At 37.3% G+C, this 17,206-nt stretch overlaps 1 protein-coding gene across 2 annotated transcripts in view; it reads left to right on the top strand.

Moving 5' to 3' along the window:
• The window catches only part of STAU2 (staufen double-stranded RNA binding protein 2), a 168,754-nt gene that overhangs the window by 49,928 nt on the left and 101,620 nt on the right, over positions 1 to 17,206 (top strand). For both annotated transcript variants that reach the window (XM_058044438.1, XM_058044359.1), the window contains exons 6-9: positions 2,661 to 2,820; positions 6,345 to 6,452; positions 12,462 to 12,674; positions 15,092 to 15,229. In XM_058044438.1, coding sequence (XP_057900421.1) covers positions 2,661 to 2,820; positions 6,345 to 6,452; positions 12,462 to 12,674; positions 15,092 to 15,229 — 619 coding nt within the window. The remainder of the gene's footprint in view (positions 1 to 2,660; positions 2,821 to 6,344; positions 6,453 to 12,461; positions 12,675 to 15,091; positions 15,230 to 17,206) is intronic.

Below are 17,206 nucleotides of genomic sequence, written 5' to 3'. Positions count from 1 at the left end.
CAGTAGCCTCACAGATTTCATTCATTTTCTGAGGATTTCAGGTGTTCCTTTGCACTTTCCTGGCAATGCTCATATTATCAGTGCTGTGTTACAACTCTGCTTGAGGCCAAGGAGAGCAAGAAAAATTTAATCAAAACCATGTAAAAGCCTAATCATTCTGGTGATGCCAAAGAGCTGCATGAGGCTCTAGAGCCACAGGCTGAATATCATTTTTCCTTATTATCACATAAATAGCTCCCTAAACACTCTTTAAATGAAAAGGTGGGGAGGGGAGAGGGAAAAAGAGAAGGCTTGTTGTGGGATTTGAGTTTATAAAGTGGATTAAGTTCATGTGCTTTCCTCCTTTGCAGGCAGTGGGGACAAAGGTAGGTCTAGTAACTCAGCAGGAAACAGGAACTTCTGATGGATATTGTATTTTCCCTAAATCTAGGTAGTTGCTAACAGCACTACCTCCTTTTTTTTCTCTTTAAAGAGGATTGTGAAGTAATGAGGTGGGACATGCTATCAAGGTGCCTACTGCTTTTGCATGACACAGCTTGTCTTGTGCTAAGCAGCAGCCAACACAGGCAGCCATTTCCAGTCCTGCATCTTCTGGGATGGTGGGAAGATTCCTGGAACTCTTCAAGGAACTTGAGAGTACCTGTTGCTGCAGGGAAAAGAGAACTACAGGAGGCTGTGGCTTCTGGTAAGCTCTAGCAGCTGCCAGTAAGCTTTGTCAGCTGCTCCTGGTCAAAAGCTGCACTGAACTTTCCTTCCAGTCATGTGATTAGAGAGGGTCAAGCACCCTCTCAGCAGGTACTGGGGAAGAACACGTGTAAGTGCAGGGCCCAGAGCACTGCTCCCAGAGAGAGCCAGCAGGCACAGCAGATTGCACAGCAGAAGATGCAGAAGGGAGTTGGAAACTCTGCTGAGGAGGGGGTTGTGCTCAGCAGAGCTGGTGATGCACTACCTGGCGCAGTTCCTAGCACCATCTGGAGCAGCTCTCCTGTTACATCAGAGACCTTGAGTCAGAGCTAGCTCCAGAGCTCTAGCCAGGCTGTAGAGATTGTGGTCTTGTCTGCAGGACGTGTGCCGTGTCTGAGGATTTGTGTTGCCAATAAAGAAGATGCAGGAAGATGTCAACAAACTGCTGACATCACTAGATCAAATGAGTGAGAGATCACTTGGATCCTCTCTAAGACCCTGCAAGTACAAGAGCATGAATTCCCAGCCATACCAAAGGAGGAGCAGGGAGAGTCACTGCTGGTTGGGCTGGGAAACTGGGAGGGAATCCTGTGATGGCAAGAGATGGAAGCTGGTAATTTTTGGCATTGGCAGGAAGCTTTGCTCCATCTGCAAATCTGCAACAATATCAGTGCCAAGTGTTTGAATTCCATTAGGCATGTAGGAACTTTGTAATAGTTTTCCAGAAAGTGTGGTCTGACACTAGAACAGGTCATCCAGAGATGTTGTGGAATCTTCGTCCTTGGAGACCTCCACAATACCTTGGACAAGGCAGTGTAACTTCAGCTCTTGACCATGTTCTGGATGCTGCTTTGGACCAGGTAATCTCCAGAAGCCTTTCCAGCAGGAGTTATATGATTTTATGAAAATGTTACATAAGCAAAAGTATTTCCAGGCCTTAATAATTCTCAGTAAATGTGTTAAACTGTAAACTGTGTTAAACTGTAAACAAGAAAGCAAAGTAAATACCCACTTTTTGCATGTCATAGAGGCAACTTAGCTCACTCCTCCAAGGCCCTATAGCCAGAGGTATATTTGAGCCAGTGTTATGCTTGGTTCTTCCCATATAAATGTAGTTTTAGAGTTAGGCACAAAGTTTAGGGACATCGAGGCCAGAGTACTTGCTCACACTTGTCAGCTTCTGAAGTGCACTGCTCTCTGATCAACTTTGCATTTTGTTTTACAGTTCGAATGACTGGGTTATATTTATTAATGAAATTACAGAAAGTTGTAATATTAAAAAGTTGCCATCCATGTCCTCAGATGAAAATGGAGAAAGCACACTTTAAAAAGGATCCTTTAAGGGGAATAAGGAAAATAGAGTATTGTGTTTAACTGAATCTGGGTTGAGTCAATCTAGTTTTGTTGTGATGGACCTTGTTTTTGTCCATGCTTTTGAATCCTGGAATCCTGAGGTTTCTTACATTGCTGTAAAATATGAACAAGTTATTTGTCAATTGAGGGTCCATTTCTGCTAGGTATATTCTCTGTCATCTGACTTTGTTGTCCCTTAGAGCTGAGCTGTGATGAAAAGTTTCATATGAACAACCTCACAGTCCTTCTTTCTCCATGCTGCTTCTCTGTGGGACAGGAGTTGTCTCCTTGGCAGGGCTTCCACTGGAATTTTGGATTCTCCTTAGGTTTCATCTTCTCAAGACTCAAACCAAGAGGAGAGCAGAGCTAGGCTGTTGGGCTGATAAACAGGAGAGCTTGTTGTAGATCTCCACAAATGTAGGTGAGGAGCTGGTTTGCACATAGGAGCTGCTGTCAGAGTTACCAACTGCCTTGCTGAGGAACAGTCCATGCATTTGAGTCCTGGGTCTTATTCTGGGAGAAAAGATAATGTTTTATCCCCAAACACTACTCTATTTTACATAAAATGGATAGGTAAAATACCTAACTTGTATTGTTGTTTTCTTTTCATGACTTCCTTCCAGGTATCACTGCCCAGTGCCTAAAATTTTCTATGTCCAGTTAACTGTTGGCAACAGTGAGTTTTTTGGTGAAGGAAAGACTCGTCAAGCTGCTAGACATAATGCTGCAATGAAGGCCCTTCAAGCTCTTCAGAATGAGCCTATTCCAGAAAAATTACCTCAGGTCTGTGCTTCAGGAAACCTTTTTTTTTTTTTTAAATAACTTGCTTTTTCACTGCTATGTCTTTAAGCAGCATACATTGCTGCTTAAAAATTAAAATGTTGTGTCATATTACCAAAATTACTGAACAGAAAAATTATTCTCAGAATAATCTTTCTAAATTGAAAGCAAAAATTTAATAACATTTCCCAGTCAAAGAAGCCAAGAACTTGCAAGACCTATGGGGGTAGCTGAAAACCACTTGGGATACTGTAGGTTCTCAACAGCAGGTGTGTGTTTGAAGGAGACTAAATTGAATTCTCAGTCAAGTAAATCTCTGTGGCTTGGTTATGCTGAGGTTAAGGGGCACTGGTTGCAGGTTAGTCATGAACAACACCTCTGTCACTTCATGGGTTAGAGCTGTAGGTGGCTGGAGAAGGCTGGAGGTAACACTTTGCTGAGATCCTGATGGATAGAGTACAAAGTGTTGCACTGTGTAGGGCTGAGTGTAGCTCTCCAGAGAACTGGAGACTGGTTGAAATAGAGTTTAAGGGCTGCTTGGTGCCACAGGACACCATGCTGTGCACACAGGACACCATGCAGTGGTGGGGTGTGCTTTCACCATGGGACATGGTCCATCTTAGTAAAATTCTATTTCCTTCAGCAAAACTGGACAGCTTGGTTATCTGTGGAAGATGATTGATTCATTGCTCCTCAAACATCGGGCATGGGTCAGAGCCAGTGCACATCATACCCTGGCTGGCCTCAAATCCATTATGAGCTTGAGCCTCTTTCTTCCCCACTTCCTGACTGTGCTGCTGAGGGAGCAAGGACAGACCTGCTGGGACCCATCTAGTAATCCCATTAGTAACTCAGTGATCTTGACTCGAATGTGATCCATGGAACATAGCACAGTAGTTACTTACTTAGTCTATCGATATTTTGGCTTTCATGGCCATCCTTAACTCGGCCTTCTGTGTATTCTTCTTCCATTTCAAGCTGTCATTTTTTTTCCCTTTTATTAGAAAAACTTAATAAAGGATAAAATCTTTTATCCATATTAAACCACTGAAAAGGAGTATTTCCACCTTAATACCTAATTGGGCAAATGTGTAGAAGAGCATAAGGTGAGCAGAAGCAAGAAGCAATCAGCCAACAGGGCAGGGCTGCTGGTGAATGTGCTCTCACAAAGAGCTATTGTGTGTCTGCCAAAGCACCTCTGCTGTCTCATAGATGTGAGGCTAAGAAAGGCCTTACAATTAAAGTGTCAGTTGTGGGAATGAGGATCAAATTTAAATCCAAAGTGTCTGAGACACTCCTGAACATATTTTATCTTCCTAAGGCTTGAAACTTTATTGCTCAGTACTAATGTCTGAACTTTGATCCTCCCTTTTCTCCTCTCACTTTTAGGTTCTCTACTATGTTTGGTGGAAAAAATATGCAGGGAGTTAAATTGTAGGGGCAGAAGGGACAATGAGGGATTTTCTGGACAGATGTTTGTATTGATCATGAAAATTTAAACCATAGTTTCTTGTTTAGACTATACATATCTGGTTAAACTAGAGTACAGCTAGAAAACCTACACATTCTTGACTTGAAGGCTTGCTGACAGTCCAGTGGGCATTATATCATTTAATGTAAATTATGCCAGTGTTTGATTATTCTCAATTTCAAGGATAATTTGTGAGGTATTTATTTTAGAATTAATTTAGCTTAATTTTCTATTTAATTGGTGTTTTCTTAAGTTTGCTAAATGTAACCAACAGCAATCAAAAATCTCTCCCACATATATATGTAGAGATTATTCTTAATTATTTTTGAATTTTTTGTAGAACTGATTGTTTTCATAGTGTCAGTGTAAAGTTGTTTTTTCTAATCAGTAGTTTGTTCTCTGGGCTTTTTTTTTTGCCATCTTTTTAGATTATCAGTGTCCTTTATAAAGCACAAATTTAATTTAATACAATATCAAGTAATATTCTAACTAAGGTTTTTTACAGAATAGTAGCATCCCATTCTTTATATCCCCAATTTTTTTTTTTTACTTTTAAATATTGTTCTTTTAACTCTGCTGATCTTTCTCAATGAAACTAATCAATGCTTTGCATCTCCTGTAAGTAATGATCTACATTCTTCATTTCAGTGATACTTTAATTTCATTATATGAAATGAGCTAGAGGTCCTACATAATTTCATTGTAACTACCCTTGTTATTTGCACAGCACCTTTTTGGTTTTTTTTCTGGAGGTTCTATAAACTTTATAATATTTTCGTTTGTATTTAGCTCCAGATCAATATCAGGCATGTAAATGGCTTTTTTCAGAATCAAAGTTTTGCAACAATTTCATGAGGCAAAAGGTGTTCCGTGTCTGCCTGCTGTAGCTGAGTGTTGGATTTTTGGCCCTGTGTTATCTTAAAGATTAATATATTAAGAGTTTAAAAAAGGTAGATAAAAGATGGATCAATTTCATTGTAATGTGAAGAACCTAGTGACCTAGTGCTTTTTTAATGTTGTTTTAGAACTGTGGTATCTGGATTTTGTAGCTATGCTGGTGGCTGAAGATTTAGATCAGACTTTATTATGTAAGATGGGAGCTCTGCAGGAATCCACCTAATTCAGCCCAAGCGTCTTTGATGTTTACCTCCACTAATAAAAAATTAGGAACCTGGCCAAGGTTACATGGTTGTTGAGAGATCCCAGTTTGAAGTATTTCAGAGCTTTGCAGTTTGAAAATAGCTGGAAGTGAAGCCTCTGAGAACTGAGGAAATGTGACCTGGGGGACAAACACCAAAGGCAGTAGCTGCAAAAGGCAAAACTCTGACTGATCCTGGTGCTAATGGTTGTGTGAGAAAATTTAGATTTACCTGAAGAGTAAAGCAAAGCTGAATTTTAGGCAGAAAAATGTTTCGTGTGCCTTTTGTTTTTTTATCTCTTTGCCTCTCTGTTTGTTATGTTCCTATGGATAAATAAATAATGTTCTATGTTGAGCAAGCTGTTCTCTGTCACTACCTTTTCACACTGGTCATAACTCCCAGAGGGAAGTTGATGGAGGGGCCATTAAGCAGCTGGACCTGCTGAGGACACCTGTAACCTGGTGACCCCGTCAGAGTGTGGGGCTGATTGACTGAATTTCTTCTGAGAGAAGTACAGTCTTCTGTACTTGCCAACAAGCACAGAGTTCCTCCTTGCTTAGAAGGGGTACCCACAGAGAGCCTGAGAAATGGGTCAAAGCATCTGTTTGATCCTCGTGTTTGACACAAGTGTGTACTCAGACAAATGTTATCCATGTCATTAATAAGACTAACATCCATAGTTGCTGTCTGTAATTAATTTATAAATTAAGGTGTATATGTTCCTTTGTTATGAAGCACAAGCACAATATATATGGCTTCAGTCAGCAGATGTCTGATAATGGGGTGCTGAGATGGATGTACAAATTTACAGCCTGACAGGAGACCTCAAAAGTCTTTGAGAAATGGCGGGGAGGAGGATATTGTATTTTATTGATCTTCTAAGAATTGTAGTGTGATTATGTATGCATCATTTTCAGAATGGAGAAACAGGAAAAGAATCAGAAGAAGATAAAGATGCAAACAAATCTGAGATCAGCGTAGTGTTTGAAATTGCTTTGAAGCGCAATATACCTGTCACTTTCGAGGTATGTGTTACATTTTTGTCTGTGTTACATATTTATCTTGCTAAGAAAGTATTAAGAAAAGGTGCCACTAAAACTCAACACATAATATTAATATATGAAAAATATGAATTTCAAATTAATGGGAATTATAAAAAAAAATTGTCAGTGTGTCAGAGTCTAAGACAATGAATTTTTACTGGTAAAATAGATGCTCTTTCAGAACTTTTAGAGATCTAATACTTGGTTGCAAACAGTTGTATGGCAGAAAGATAGTTAAACCATTTTCTGTACAGAGCTGTGGGATTAGAATCTGTAGCCACACTCAATCTGATTTGAAATAATCTTCAAAAGAGTTAGCCAAAGTCTTTGCTTTAACTGTTGGCATTCATATGCTAGAAAAGTTCCAATTGAAACATTTCACCTTCAGTGTGCTGTCTTCAGAAAGTCATGAGTATCTTGCACTCTGATTCTGTTTTACTTATCTATTTCTACTTAAGCTTTCACAAGTTTTTTTGTTTGTTTTGTATGATTTTATCTGTGAACCCACTTCTGACACCTTTGTTTACCTGAAGTAATAAAGAGCATTTGGAATAGCTCCAGTGCTATCAATGAAGCAGCTATGGGAGAGTGAGTGATACTAGCAGGAAGTTTTTCCGATGAGAAAATTCTCACAAAACCTTGTTGTAAAAATCTAACATTGTTGTGGTAGGAAGCACCAGATTTTCAAGTTGTTTGGTTTTTTATTTTATTTTTTTAGTGCAGAAAATGCTAATGTAAGTGGCCTTTTATTATTTTATTTTTCTGCATTTTGTTTTACATTTAAACTGAGTCTGCATGAAAGACTCAGTGGATAGTGCTTATACTGGTGATGGTTATTTTAAGTATAGTCATGTATTTGCATGTGAAAAGAATCAAAACCCCTAAGCTGTGGCATGCCTTGCAGTGTGCTGTATGCAGTTTACTGACTGTCCCTGAATTGTCCAGTGTCAAATAAGCTATTTGGATCTTAGAAATCAGAGAAATCTCTCAGAAAGTAGGTAAGAAAACCAAAAAATATTATTCATGACTAAGGAATTCCTTGGTATAGCAAAGGCATAGATGCTTCATATACGTGGTCTATGTGATATGGACTAATTAGAACATTAAGAGGATGTAAAATCTAGAGGATAAAACTGGGGTGTCTGGGGCTGTTGGTGTATCAGTTTGCCACTACATGCCAATCACCCAACTCTTAGCTACGAGCAGTCATAATGGAAACACATGCTTGTGTTTCAAAAAGGAAGCTCGTAATTAATGTCTCAGTTTTCAAACATTATTTTCTACCCTAAACATTTTAAAATATTTGGAATAGTTCCATACCAATCAATGCACTAAGATGTAAGGAGATGTATGGTCACTGGTCACAGAGGAGCTTGGAAGCTGTAAAGAAAAGAGGGATAATGCTTTGAATGTCTTCTTCACTCCTGGTTGAGCTTATTCAAGGGAAGGCATTTGGTAAGGAGAGAGTGAAGGCAGAAATACTTTGTAAGGACAAATCTAATGTGTGACTTGCCAAAGAATGTTAGCAACATTGAAGAAAGACACTTTTTTGCTCTCCTGACAGGTTTTGTGTTATTTCCTGCCTTTAAATCTAAATATAGGTGACATTCTCAAATAGAGTTTTGATTGAACTTGGTTCTGGCTTACTTTTCAATAAAACTGCTAAGCAATTATGGATAATCCCCAGAATCTGTTGTTTCTAATAGGATTTTATTCACTAATGGTCTTGTGTTATTCCAGGCAGGCATCAAAGCTTTTTCTAGCTTTTATTTTGTGCATGCTAGCTATAAAATGATCTGCCTTTTCTTCATCTGACAAAGCTTTAGCCAATGTTCCAACAGTGCTGGATTATGCAACAAAGTAATGACCATAAATATATATTAAGTTCCATGTAAACATGTCTTTAGAATTGCATGAGGGGTGAACAGTCCTTTTGTGTAATGTGGCTAGTTTTAATTGTCTAGGAACTTTAGGATGATTGTAACAAACTTTCTATCTGTTAATTTGTTATATAAAAACATTCAGTTGTAACAAGGAAAAGCTTTACTCCATACTTGTCACTGGTGCATTATTAGCTAACTTTGATTCATCAGCTTTTAAGTCAAAATGCAACTGCTCTAAGGCATTTGTGGGGTTCCCAATGAACAGTTTTAAAGGATGATTACAAAAGTGATTGCTGTAGGAATTGTTAGAGTAGCTGTAGAATGGTCAATTCGCTTCTTACTTCTGCCTTGACAGCAGGCTAAAATCTTGCGCTTTTTTTGTTTCAGTGGATATGTTTTTTATTTCTTATTTGTCGGTAAGGAATAGATGAGCCTAGAAAGCATAACTGAGGTCAACAGCTTCAGATATTAGAAAACATTGGGGTATTTCAGATTGCCATTTTATTTTCAGTATTTTTCTTTGTATTGTAGTGTTATTTCTTTAGAATAGCAAATATAATCATGTTTTTTTCATTCTCAAAATCAGAAGTGAAGGCATAGAGTGCCTAAACAGGCAAATTTTCTGCCCCTCCATCCCTGTCCATTGTTCTGCTGGAAAGTGTTCTTAAGTCCCAGTCTTACCACAGTAAGATTCTGCAGAGAATCATCAGAGATTCTGCATTTTGAACCAGGGACAGGCCAAATTGCAGACTCTGGGAGAATAGTTCTCAGCAGGAAGTTTCACACCTATCTGGCTTCTGGTGTCCTGGGGATTAAAGCTTTGGATGACTGACTACTGAGTAACTACTGAGTAACTCTCACTTGGGTTTTGCAGAATGGTCACCCTTCTCACGGCACGTTTTACACTTTGACATTCAGACTCTGCCTTTTTTCTTGGTTTTTTTTTTTTTAATTTTTTTTTTATTTATTTTTTTCTTTTTGTTTTTTCCTTTGTAACTAACTAAAACTTTCCTTTTTTTTTTCCTTTGAAAATCTGGTGTGTCTGCCTGCACAAGCTCCTTCAAATATGGAAATACATTGATATTTTAATATCTTATAAATAATCCTGTATTCATAGATGTAGGTGACATGGGTTTTTTGATCTGATTTCTGTCTCCTCTAGTTTTGGAGGGAGTTCAATGTCCATTTAATCTTGCCCTAATCTTTTGAATTTTCTACCTGGCATCTTATTAATAATTAAAGCAGTGTTACTCTTTCACTGTAATGATACTTCTGTTTTTCATTTGTCAGCATGATTCATTAAGTTGAGCCAAATTCATTCTTGATGTAACTTGACCTTAGATGTGTTTTGGCCCCATGTGTTTTCTCTTGCTGTAATTATTCTTTAAATCCATGGAACAGAAAAAGAAAAGTGTATTGAACTGTCACCCTTAATCAAATTCTCAGCTTTAAATTAGCTATGATTAGGTCCACAGGTCGTATCTTTCAACTGAGGAAATAGTTTAATGTCCTAGTGTGTATAGTGTTCTTAGATAGCAAAGGTTGAATTTCTTTTTAGTGTTTTCTGTCCCAAGACTCATAGCACAACTGTTTGAAATCATATGGAGTAAAAAGATCTGAAATCTGGAGTTAACCAAAAATGTTGTTAGGTAAATTTTTTTTTGCTTAATTACCAAATTTAGATGTTTAGCTTGATCCAGATCCCATCTGAATCCTATGGGGTTCATTCCATTGACAGTGCAGAATTTTTTCCATTTACACACTAAGATACTGGTTTTAATATTTTCCAGTCAATTATTTACCTTGTGTCACATACTTAAAATTTAAAAGATGAAAAACACACCAGAATGCATTAGTTTTTTATTAAGAAATATGTTTTTGTGTATATGAAAATATAATCTGGCTTTGTATTAACATTCTTTCTCTCATATATATATATATATTTTTTTTTGTGTGTGTGCATCTATATACATATGAGAAAACTTATATAAACTAATATTTTAGGAACTCAGCAATTATATTTCTTAACCAAGTTATTTTTTCCTTTTTCATCTGGTCAGTATAGACATTCCTGTGTATTTTATTAATACCTTATATTGCATGTAAAGACAAACACCTATATAACAGTATTAGTAGAACCACAGAAAGATTAAGGACCTTAGTAAGGTTAATTTAGCTATGTTTTACAGCAAGCATGTTGTAATACTTGGATAACAAAGTACAGGGATGGTTTGAGGTGCTGTGAAATCGGGTGGGAATGCTGCAGTGTGATGAAGGTGCTCAGCACGGACACGATGCCTGACTGTGTCTGAGAGCAGGAGATGCTGGCACTGGGCTCATCCCAGCTCCTGCTGGCACTGCAGCATCCTGGGGCTCAGCAGGGCTCAGTGCATTGAGAGCACTGCTGCCTTCTCTTGTGGTCAAGCTTAAGTGGGCAACTTCAAAGTGAGGCAGCGTTGAAAACACTTCTGAAATGAATACCTGGAATCTTAGAGTGGGAACACTCCTGGATTACAACAGAAAAATCCCATTCTGGCATAGATGTCATCTTATTCTGGGAAAATGGGACTAAGTTGTCTGTTAATTTTAATTTTGTGTCTTTTAATTGATATATGCTGCAGTAATTGTACTTGCTGGGTGAAGTTGCCACAAAAGAGAACTTAAAAAATAAATACAAGCCTAAGGAGACCTCATTACACTGCAACAGCAAAACTAAATAATGCAAGGGACATGACCTTGATAAAAAGAACTTTAATACAAAACATGTTGTAGTAATGTTAAAATTGAAGGTTTGAGCACATTAAAACTATAGTTATTACACCAAGAAGGCCCTGGTACCTTTACCTCAGTTCCCATTCCCCTCCCTCCTCAACCTATAGAGACATTACTCTTCTTCAACAAATGGTTTGATATAATTCCATCAAGTGAAAAAAAATTTGTATTGATATTGATTTTGAAGATATTATAAAGAGTTGCCTGTCAGATACTCTAATGTCTCCTTATACATATTACCTATAACAAAGATTAAATTAGGTAACTGCTTCCGCCCATCAAACAAAATAACTGAACCTTTTCCCAAATGAGGTCTCTTAATTCCTGATAGACATTGTCCAGACCAGTAAATGGTGTGTGCATACACAAAGAGATGGATGGCTATCCTAGCACTTGCAGTGCTCTGATTTGGGGAGGAATACATCCTAGCATCAGCCTTCTGAAAGGAGATGTGTGTGTGTATGGATATATGTATGTATGTATGTATGTATGTAAAACTGAAGACAGAAAAACACCTAAAAGAAGGTACAGAATTCAGTACCTAATTTCTTCCCATATTAATATAACTTCTTGTAGTGAAGTATTTCAAATGGGTTTTCTCACTTTGTTATACTAAATGTGTTTGGAAGGGAATAAATGAATTTTTTTTCAGAAATTTTTGGCTTTTGTGTGAGTTATGGTGGCTCTTCTGTTAATTCTTTTCAGTACTGTTGGGGGGGACAGCTGAGAGTCATGGAAGCAAGAATGTGTCAGCCTTTCAAATGTGTGGGATATTGCTCTGAGCTGTGTACTCTGGCAAGGCAAGAGTTGAGAGCAGGCATCCAGCCTGCACTTATTGAGACTGAAGTTTGGGACTATGAACATCCAATGGTTTGATGAGAATTCAAAAAAATTTACAAACAGGTTGAGGTAATGCCAAATTAATACAGTTTTGAATATGTTTTGTATAAAGAAATAGTCAAAGCCTGGTAGACCTTCATGGATTTAATTACTTTAGTATGTGAAGCACCTTGCAAAGAAAAAACCCATCAGCCTTGGTCTAAATATGCAGAATTGTTGTATATTGTGTTATTCTATAAATCTTTAAAAATGTAGGTCTACTCTTACTTTCTGTGAAACACTGAATATGATGGTTAGATTTGCTTTATCCAACTAGTCTTAATTTTCTGTCCTCAAACCTCATACTGTCATTAATACTTGTCCAAATTCTGTGGAAACAATCTAATGCCTTCAGTTAGCAGGAAAACTGTACTAATAATAAGTTATTGCAGAGATAACAAACATTAGGTTATCTTCTTGTAGGGCGCTTTGACTCAGTGTTACTTTCTTTTAAAAGGTGATTAAAGAAAGTGGACCTCCTCACATGAAGAGCTTTGTTACACGAGTTACAGTAGGAGAATTCACTGCAGAAGGAGAAGGCAACAGCAAGAAACTCTCAAAGAAACGTGCTGCAATGGCTGTACTACAAGAACTTAAGAAACTTCCTCCTCTTCCTGTGATTGAAAAGCCAAAACTTTACTTTAAAAAGCGTCCAAAAACAATATTGAAGGTATGTGTCCACCTTTGAGATAATTAAGAATGTTTGCTCAGAAAGTAACAGTCAGATTTAAAATAAAGAAAGGCTTATTTGTTATTTTCTGTCAATATTGTTACAGTTGCTTGCTACTGTCAATATTGTTACTTGTTTGCTTGTGCTGATATGCCTGGGCTTTTTTTAAATCCTGAGAATGCTGTGGGATCCTCAAACAGAATGGCTTGTAAATAGCTCACATCACTGAGGTCTTCAAGGGTTTGGTTCAGGTCCAGTGGAGGATCAAGCCCTCCAAGCAGCTCTGTCCAGCCATCTGACGTTTTAGCATCACCTCCTCAGAGAATCCCTTCTAGCATGTCGTGGTTCCCTCCCTGGGCTCTCTCTGCTCCCCAGTTTGAAGAGGGAGAGAGATACGTGAAAAATTAAATTAATGAAGCGCTACTTTAGTGCTTCAATATTTTACTAAAAGTTTGGCCATTAGAAATCTGTACTCAGGATACAAAGTGCAGAGTTCTGAAAGAGCAGCCACCAGAAAACCACTTAAAAATAAGCAAGTAGTTAGGAGAGTGCAAAACTGAATTTGGAAAATGTAAAAAAGACTTATTTGTCACCTTCCTCTTTCCATTTGCCTTCAATACAGAATAAGTGATTTTTCAGGAAAACCTAGATTAATTAGATACCTGTCTCCTACTAAAATCCTGCAGATCTAATTCTCAGAAACTTACATGACAAAGTAGGCAGGAAAATGATTTAATAGAAAACCATCAGCATTAATGCAGCTTTAAAGCTGGAAGATTGGAAAAGTCTTTTGGCTTTGGCATTCACCAAACATCTTGGAAAGTTTTTCTCAAGAAAGAGGCTAAGGGTATAATAATGAAAAGATTTCTTATATTACCATATACCATTTGCCATTACGAACTTAAATTTAATTGTACACAGTTGGCCTTGTTAGAAAGGGACATTAATTGTCAAAATAAGCTGAATATGTAGATGGTTTTTATTTTTTGAATATGCAAACTTCTGAAATGCTTTCAATGTGCCCATTTCTTTCAATTTAACTTGCATGTGTTTTGAGCATCAAAAAAAGTGGCAACAAAAACTTCTTTTTATTTGCATATATATTTATGAGGCTGTATCTTATGGCCTGCTCTTTATTTAGCCTGCTCTGCATTTTGTCTCTGCCTGGCTTCTTGCCCACACAGCTGCCCTTGTGTATGACATAGTCTTAGCTCTTTCACCTACATCTTCTCTAACTACTTCAGCAGTTACACTATGTAGGATTTGCTGCACAGATTTCTAAATATAATATCCCTCTCTGGTCTTTGCTGATCATTTCTTCAGTTTCCTGAACACTTGTTTGTTATTTGAGAAGCTCAAGCAAGCATGAGTGCTCATCTTCTCTTAGCCTGCAAATGGTTTCATAAAAGGGAAATAGCTTCATAACATAATAACAATTTTACATTCAAATGCCATTAACATTTGCAAGTGCATTCTTTATGTTATCCCATATAAATCAGTTACTTATGACTTCAGATAAATTTTTGTGGGTCTTAATTTCTTCTTAAGATCTACCAACAAATACTTTCGTAGCTATGTGCTTTGAAAGAGCATTTGCTGTGTGAGCAATAATTCATTAAAAGAATTTCAGAGCAGAGTTTTCAAGGACTGTAGTTTTTCCTCTGTCTGTGTAATCTTGGACAGACCACTGTTAGTCCTTATGTTTCCCTGGCATGAGATCAATTTCCCCACCAGCCATACTTTTGGACATGTTGTTGTGAGGATTATTGCCTGTTAAGCATTTGAAATACTTTATGGGTGGTTCATCATAAGCAACAATTCTAGGGTGAATTCATATGACACAAAGAGTAAACCCTCTGCACCTTTAGTTGCAAGGTGCAACTTGCAACTAAATTTGGAACTAAACTTGCAACTAGGATCGAAGGCCTGGAGTGATTAGAAGGAAAGCAGGAAGGCTGGAAGAGGAAGCATTCTTATGTATGGCAAATGGTTTTTGTCCCTGTGTAAATCCCACCCCTTCTCAGTGTAGTGCATGTTCCAGCATTGTGGCAAGCTATTTTAAGGGGTTAGGGGGAAGGGTCCTAGAAACAGGGCAGTAAGATATAACTGACTAATGAATCTGCTAATTTTTATCCGTCCTTATGAGGACCTCCACAGACAGGAGAGGGTTTTTGTAGCTTGCAGATGCAAGGTATACACATACCTGCAACAGAGGCAGACAATTTCTTTCCACAGCTTTGAGCCTGAGGATTCTTGTCTTTTGTCTCATGATCAGAAAATGGAAAGTAAGTTACTTCTTATTCTCTCCGAGGGTATATTACAAAAGAGAGAATCCTAGTAAATGTTATTGAAGCAGTGTAGTAGTTATAGGGATATATATACTGAAATAATGGCTCTTTCCTTTAATCCTGGTTTAGACTGGACCAGAATATGGTCAAGGAATGAATCCCATCAGTCGTTTGGCTCAGATCCAGCAGGCCAAAAAGGAGAAGGAGCCGGAGTATGTTCTTCTTTCAGAGAGAGGAATGCCTCGCCGTCGGGAATTTGTTATGCAGGTATCCTTTGTGTCATGTTAGAGATAATGGCCTTGCTAAGTATTTTGCTCAAACTCAAACAAAATGGTGGCATAACATGAAGTGGAACTCCTTCTGTGTAGCTTTTTGTCTTGCTGTCACATATACAGGAATCATATGAAATACAGAAAGCCCATCTAAACTTTCTTCTTCCTCTTAGTGAAACAAATGGCAATTGAATTATGTGCCCTCTAGAGGCTTTTCATGTGTTTTGCGTTATTTTACACTCCTTTTTTTATTTCACCTGATTGTTATTGTCTTTATTCCTAATGGTTCATGATTTATTTACTTTTACTTGTTTTTTTGGAAAAAAATAAAATTGGGCTGGTGTTGATCCGAGGATTCCAGCAATACATAGTATTCTGAAATATGGACATTAGTATCTCCATATTATCGGGCATTTTGGCTTTATAAAATAGTGATGTAAATTTTTTCAGCTTGCCAGTTTCTTTGTGACTTTGTTATCTCTGAAATACAACAAAAAAAGCCAACCACATGTTTTAGACTGTCCTGTGACTGGACCTAATACTGAAACAGTAGATCATTAAAATTTCTTTCAAATTTAAATTAAGAACATGTACAAAAAATTGGCATAACTGTGATATTTTGTTAGATAACACAACAGCAGGTTGAGAAAGATTAGAATCAGGACAGGATTCTGTATTCTTGTGTTTTCAGTCAAGGGTAATTTTGTGCCGGAACAACTCAGAACAGCACCTCAGCATGTTTTGACTTCTTGTCTACCAACCACACCAAAATGTCACTTCTGATCACAAGCAAAATTTATGACGTTCCAGCACCTCCTTCTCCAGAAAATTAGTTATGTTTTCAATTCAATCTCTTAAGTCCTTCCTTCATGTCTATGAAGATAAGCTAGTGATCTTAATTTTCTTGGGCCTAAGTGGTCTTTCTTGGTAATTTATTATTTCTCTCTCTGAAAGAAAAAAAAATATTGTGTTCTTTTGTGTTGCAGAATCTTTTTTTGAATATAAACTTGGATTTCTAGCATTTTATGAGATCTGAAAGTATTTGAAAAAGAGTGATTCTGTCACAGAAAATCTCATTTCCCATGCTTAGACCCCCATGGGACTGTCCATAGTTGGTAGTTGCTGCATGAGGCCAGAACAGTGTAACACAGTATTAGAAAGACAGGCTGGAAGTTTAGTTTTCTGTTGGAGGAGTGTCAATAATGGCAAAGTCTTCGGTTTGTATGAAAAAGGAATTGTAAAAGCAGTCAATATGTAGAAGATTCCTGTATCTAAGAAGATTGTGAAAGAAAGAGTTAAAGAAATTTCACAGAGCAGTTGCTTTGTTACAAATACTTTTAAACTCCATTTTCACCCTTTTGTAATATCTTCACACTAAAATTATTCTACTATTTATCCCACCTTCAGGAAATCTCAGTGGATTCATTATGACATGCAGAAAACCTTATCAGAATAAAATACCTTTGTATAAACTACTTAAACCATGTTTTCATTTAATTTAATTGAATGTGGAAGTAAAATATCCAGAGATAATATGTTCATTTTTATCTGTCACACAAAGAGCAAGTTTAGATGTGATGAAATGGATCCAATTACTTGTCCTGGCTACTAGATAAACAGAGGAAAACCTCTGATGACATTAGTTGGTGTTCTGTTCCCAAAGTTAATTTCAGAAAGCTCTTTCTCTTTGTAGTCAGGCCTTTAATCCTTGATAGAGGTTACAATAATAGCTAAACCAGTTTTACAGGTCTGAGAAATAGCAACACATTGATTTATTGTGAGCTGTGTTATAAATTATCTTTTTGTCTTGTCCCATTAAAGTCCCTCAATTTTATTGCATAGAAACTTGTAGCAGATTGGCTATTTTCTCATTGTTATTGTGAACCGCATAGAAAATAAGGTTTATATTTCAAGATTATTAACATTTTTGGCATAGGTAGACAAATCTTTTTTGCTTAATGATGTATATATA

Source organism: Melospiza georgiana, chromosome 1 (assembly GCF_028018845.1).
Source record: "Melospiza georgiana isolate bMelGeo1 chromosome 1, bMelGeo1.pri, whole genome shotgun sequence".
Classification (NCBI taxonomy): domain Eukaryota; kingdom Metazoa; phylum Chordata; class Aves; order Passeriformes; family Passerellidae; genus Melospiza; species Melospiza georgiana.
The sequence above is the reverse complement of the archived record's forward strand: the minus strand, read 5'-3'. Positions and strand labels throughout refer to the sequence as shown.